This window comes from Bison bison, unplaced genomic scaffold (assembly GCF_000754665.1).
Source record: "Bison bison bison isolate TAMUID 2011002044 unplaced genomic scaffold, Bison_UMD1.0 scf7180017864298, whole genome shotgun sequence".
NCBI classification, from domain to species: domain Eukaryota; kingdom Metazoa; phylum Chordata; class Mammalia; order Artiodactyla; family Bovidae; genus Bison; species Bison bison.
The window spans coordinates 700,240-706,474 of NW_011494870.1; the positions used below are offsets into that span (position 1 = coordinate 700,240).

General features: G+C 39.5%; 1 protein-coding gene across 1 annotated transcript in view; it reads right to left on the bottom strand.

Annotated features, from left to right (window-relative positions):
* GNAQ (guanine nucleotide binding protein (G protein), q polypeptide) overlaps nt 1-5,135 on the bottom strand; it is a 252,662-nt gene extending 247,527 nt beyond the window's left edge. The window contains exon 1 of the mRNA XM_010851137.1: nt 755-5,135. Coding sequence (XP_010849439.1) covers nt 755-776 — 22 coding nt within the window. The 5' untranslated portion in view covers nt 777-5,135. The remainder of the gene's footprint in view (nt 1-754) is intronic.
* Between the last annotated feature and the right edge of the window lie 1,100 nt (nt 5,136-6,235).

Sequence of the window (6,235 nt, forward strand, 5' to 3'; positions counted from 1 at the left end):
GGCATCACAGACTCGATGGATGTGAGTTTGAGTGAACTCTGGGAGTTGGTGATGGACAGGGAGGCCTGGCATGCTGCAATTCATGGGGTAGCAAAGAGTCAGACACGACTGAGCGACTGAACTGAACTGAACTTTTAGTTATTCTACCACAAAAATAGAGTGATGGAACACAAACAATAGGAAAGAAAAAAAGTATATTAGCAGTATATACTACTATAACGTACTGCGCCTTTATTCCAAAGGACTCTTAAGTTAATCATACATTTTTAAAGGATTAACTTAAAACAGGAAACGAAAATGAAGATTGCAGGAAAATTAAGTTTCAGCTTTTATAAAGTTATTCTTTAAGTTGTTTACCAAATTTCAACACAAAATGCCCATTACACACAAACTCAGTTTACCATGCTAAATCAGAAATATGTCACTTGGCCACTAAACTCAACATTCGTTTCGTTCCATCTAATGCTTAATAATTCATAGGTAAATGCCTAAGAATTGTTCATCAATAAATAATGAACAAAAACAAAATATCAGATGTCATGCTGGTGATTCAAACCAAAAGACAAGATTGAGGCTGGGAAAATATGAAGAACACTTCCCACAGAGAGAACAGAGAAATATAAAATGTATCTTTAAGAACCCTATCAAAATGAGCAGTTCTCTATAATTCACTACTCAGAGGTTTTAATAAACATAAAAAATTTTTAACTTAGACATGGACAAAATCACATTCTCCAATAACAGCTGCACATACCATGTTGCGTGGTCAAGTCCATTATCTCCAATACTGGAAAGAAATCACGCGGACAATGTGGAGGTGAGGTTAGAGAAGGCAGAGTGCTGCTAACGCTGCTCTTGGAGTCACTCCCTCCTGTCTAAGTGTGTTCCCAGTGGGGCCCGTCCCTGGAGGTGTGGGGTCAGGTGTATTTTGGCAAGGACTTGAAATGCTTCTGATGTGCATCAAAGTGCAAGATCCCTTGGGTATTCCCTGCTGTCTCTCAACAAAATCATTTGTGGGTGTTTATTGTGATTCCCATGTTTACGATATAAAAAATGATAATTTGTATGCTGTAAAAATAGTTCAGTGTTTTTAAGGTAATAACCAAAAGGTGGTGTCCATTAGACTAAAAAACTGCATGAAGGAGAGGTGCAGTCTCCCCTTGGCCCTTTCCCAGAACGAAATCTAAAGGAGGCTGGCCTGGCAGTGTGCCCATTTGAAAGGGGTGAAAATCAGAAACTGCTTCAAGGGCCTGTCTCCCAACTGGCCCTACCCTGCAGTGAATCTCTGTGCTCTTAAACCCAGTGGCAAGCCTTCTTTTCCTTTTTTAACAAAAATAAAATATTTGAGCAGATAGTTCATGTGTGACTGCTTTGTTAAGTAAAATAATCCTCTTTTGGTGTTTAATCTGCCTATGTTTGAACAGATAATAAGTGCTGTGCTTTCAAAACTAAGGAAGTAAATCGAATACAGCTGGCTGGCAATGAGACAGACCCACACAACAATTACAATGAACTCTTGCACCAGTGACCTCGTTTAATACCTGCTGTGGCGTGGCCTGCCCTGAAAACCAAACTCGGCCCTTGGGATTTCTCCTCCCTCAACACGAACTCACTGTTAAAGAACAACTGATTAAACTGTTATCACTCAACATCACAATACTTAAGTCTCTATTCTCATCAAACTCCAAAGTCTGGCCACAAATATTTTGTATCCCACTTAACTGAATGGCAGAAAACATGCTTTCTTCCAGAAAGAAAAAATTTAAGATGTCTTTGAAACTACATAATGAAAGCTGTTTCGTTTTCTCATCACCTGAGTTTTTCATGCTTTGGTTGCATCTGATACTGACAAATGGTCATATCATCATGGAGACTGAATCCCCCTAGGTTGCAATGAAGAGGCACTGAAATTAGATTTGCATCCTCTCTAGAATATTCTGTCTTCTTCACAATTCACCCACCGTACACCAAGTGGTTTTAGAGAATTCCAGTTAATAGGAAGTCATATTCCTTTCATTAAATCGGTGTCAAAGCAAAGTGTGTCGAATGCATCGTCAACCTGGTCACGGTGCCGCCATAGTGGGTCTTAAGGAACAGAACTGAGAGTACTTGCATTTTCAGACTGGTGTTTCAGAGCACCCTCAAGGTTGATAAAAGAGGCGAATGATAGCCAAGAATTGGGCTCAGTGACACTGTTGAGTGTGCCAGCTGGGTGACCTTCCACTGTGTCTCAAAATTTCCTGGATGGTTTACCATCAAATCCTAATTAACTCAGATCAGTATTCAAGGCTTATCATATTTCAAAGAACATTAGAGCTAAAGAGATATAAAATTAGGATCCCAGTATTGCAAAAGGCCTTCAAGATCCTCCACCTCGAACCCTCATTTATTGCAGATCTATAAACTGAGGCACCGAGCTATCAAAAGATCAGACTAAATTCAGATCAGGCTAACGACAAAACCAGGTCTAGCAACAAGGTCTCTTGACTTTTGCTACAGTGCTATTCAGCTGACAAAATGTCCTCAGTCATTCCTGTGTTAACCACCAACACAATAACAAAGCCCTTCTAAGGAAGGCAATCCAGATAAAATGCTATATTAGCAGTCTGGGTAACATGCTCAATTTTCATTAAATTTGATCCCGACCATTACATGATTTCTGTTAAACCAGGTCTCTCTTGCATAACCACAGAATAATAAAGCTAGCCAGAAAATAAGCCTGAAATAGTTTAAGAAGATGCAGGTATGACACCCGTTATACTATCCACTTTGAAAATGTTCAAAATCTACAGCAATTACTCCAAGATACATATGGGTCAGGGGGAGGTACACTTTCTAGAATCTTTACTTCTTAGTGAAGTCATCAAAGAAAAGTATTTGTTACATTTTGTTTCTGCATATGCAAAGCAATTTATATGAATAATACATAACAGAAAGTTCTATTAAGCAAAGTTGGCAAACCAAGATGTTTGGTCAATAATTCTCAAAAAGCTTAAATCAATTTGTTAAAAGTTTGACTAGTATAAACATGAAAAAATTAAAGCAGGTATTTAATCTGCCTACTTCAATTCACTTAGTAGATTAATTTTATGGATTAATCCTAACTCTTTTTATAGGCATTATAGACCTTTAGATTTAGAGGGTCATTAAATTTAACACTTGAGATTTACAGGACATAAAGGAAGTGCTCTCTACTAATCACTTTGCCTACAACATTCACTTTTTTGATTTAGACTTGTACAAAATCACCAGCACATAAAATTGTCTGACACACGGCTGACAGGTGATCACTGTTTCCACGCAAAACCAAGATGTTTCCTTTCTTCCATTGTTCTTCAGTGAGTCCATGAATAAGCCACATCCATGATAAACAACTTCGTGTGAAATGGTTTTGATTTCTCTTTTTCTTTACCAAAGAGTCATTTTTCATTATTAAATAGTAACACCAACATGGGTGTTGAGCACTTGTTCCTTACCAGGCTTTGTTCTAACCTCCTCTACCTTTGTCAACTAATTTAACCTTTCTAACAACCTTATAAAAGGTAGATAATATTACTATTTTTACATTGAAACCCAGCATCAGCCCATCTTAATGGACTGGCATGACTCACTAGACCCCATACTGAGGGAGAAATGCATAGCCCCCCAAAACAGGGAATCTGAAGGTAACCGCTAGTAAAATAATTGGTGATTTCTTATGCAAATTTAAATCCCTAGCCACCTTGTTAAGGCCCTGTCATGATCCTTGCCGGGTTTCCTTTCTCATATCCTCAGAATGTGGGAAGGGTTGAGAAAATGGTTTCAAACTCCAGAAGATCATGTTTTCCACTTAATACAGTATGTTCCTTACTTTTGAAGCCATGTATCCTGAGAAGATCCATTTCTAAGGCAAACACTACAACACTTCTAGATTAGCACTGCTCAATCACAGAATCATTTCTTGACATTCTAAATTCTAGTTTTCAACCTCTCCCAATCCAGTGGCGAATACAGAGTCCCAAGAAGGTGACAACGGATGACACCCTCTCATCCTCATCCCTACTCTCAGCCAAAAGAAGAGAAAATATATAAACTAACCACAGTTTTGGAAGTGGAGGAGACCATACCTCAGCAATGCAACACGTATTCACTTATACTCCACATTTCAGGAGGGCCCCTCCATGCCTAACACTGGGCACCTGGAATACATTGCCTCCCTCCTCAAAGACAGCAGGTGAGGGAGTTACAGAGCACCTGACTCATAAAACAGCAACTGAACGAAACAGAAGAAAGGTGTAATAGGGCAGCATCACTTACTCTGGCTTTTGAAATAGGAAGAAGTGTGTCCCAAGTGCTTGGGCGGATGGGCAAAAGAAATAGTAAGGGTACAGCTCATGCACAGGTATGATAAAGCCCTGATGCAGTACTCTGAATGGAGATGACAGCTGATCAAGTAACCTCATTTCAAAGGACCGTTGGAGACGGTAAGATTGAAATAAATGTTGGCAGTGTAAAAATAAAATAATAATATCCACAACAGATAAGGCCCCTGTCCCTGGGGGCATGCAGCATGTCACCATTTGCACTACACTCGGGAAGGAACAGAGTCACGCTTGCATGGGAAGCAGTTAATGAGAAGTGACTGCTCCAAGGGCGGTGAAGAGCATGGGGAATTTGCCTATTCTTTTCGAACTAGGTCAGATTCACAGAGAGGATGGGATTTCATGAGTAACTTGAATGAAAGGAAGGTCAGGCATCTGAAGGAAGGAGGAGGTTACAGGCATCAGGGAGCCCACCTTCTGGCGTTAGGGTGGGCCCTCCATTACAGGATGAAGGAGGAATAGGTTTGCACCTGCTAAAGGGAGCAAACTGTGGGAGCCCCAGGGGCAAAGTCCAATCCAAATAGGATTTGTTTAAGCAAGCAGCTGGTGCCACCAAGACATTTCTGCTGGCCACACTGTCTCTGTGATATGTCAACTGTGTGGGTTTACATGTAATACAGTGTCCTAAAAAAAAAAAAACACATATTAAATGGTAGGCGCATTCTTACAAGATCAAATACCATATTATTAGTCTATGGTTAACAATGGAAAAGGTGACAGCCTTTGTATTTTCTTGGGCTACAAAAATCACTGCAGTTGGTGACTGCAGCCATGAAATTAAAAGACGCCTGCTCCTTGGAAGAAAAGCTATGACAAACCTAGATGACCTATTAAAAAGCAGAGACATTACTTAACAGACAAAGGTTCATATAGTCAAAGTTATCGTTTTTCCAGTAGTCACGTATGGATGTGAGAGTTGGACCATAAAGAAGGCTGAGCACTGACGAATTGATGCTTTTAAAATGTGGTGCTGGAGAAGACTCTTGAGAGTCCCTTGGACTGCAAGAAGATCAAACCAGTCCAACCTAAAGGAAATCAACCCTGAATATTCATTGGAAGGGCTGATGCTGAAGCTCCAATACTTGGGCCACCAGACATGAAGGGCCTACTCGTTAGAAAAGACTCTGATGCTGGGAAAGATAGAAGGCAGGAAGAGAAGGGAACAGAGGACGAGATGGCCGGGTGGCATCATCACCAACTCAACGGACATGCGTCTGAGCAAGCTCCAGGAGATGGTGAAAGACAGGGAAGCCTGGCATGCTGCAGTCCACTGGGTCACAAAGAGTCAGACACAAATGAGTGACTGAACAACAACAAATTAAATTCACAAACATGTTTTTTAAAACACAAATTTTGTCTTTATAAATGAAATGTGAGCGACTTGATGTTTCTAAATATCACTTTCTTCACATTTATAAAAGCAGCAATAGCACAGCTATTAACTGATAAACTTGTTGGAAGGATTAAAAAATATAAATAATGGTGTTCAGCTTGGCACCTGGACCATAGTAAGTTTTCAGTAAATCCTGCTGGTTATTCTCCATTGTTTTTTAAACAAGGCCCTACAAGGCCTAGAATTTACTCTTTCCATGATCAGTCATGGGCTATGTGTCTTCTATATCCTACTGTTAATACAAAGAGAATAAAGATTATTTTTAACAATTGATCAAGTAAAATGTATTTTTAAAGTACAGCTATAGCCCTAAGCCATAAAATACACTGCTAAAAAAATGATTTTCAAATTTTACATTATTATGGGTTACTCTGGTCTGCATTAGGCCAAAATTTTAAAACTTCCTTTGGAGGTTATGAAATTGACCAAATGTAAGAATGATTATATGCAAGACTGATTATGTATTTACAGAACCAACTAA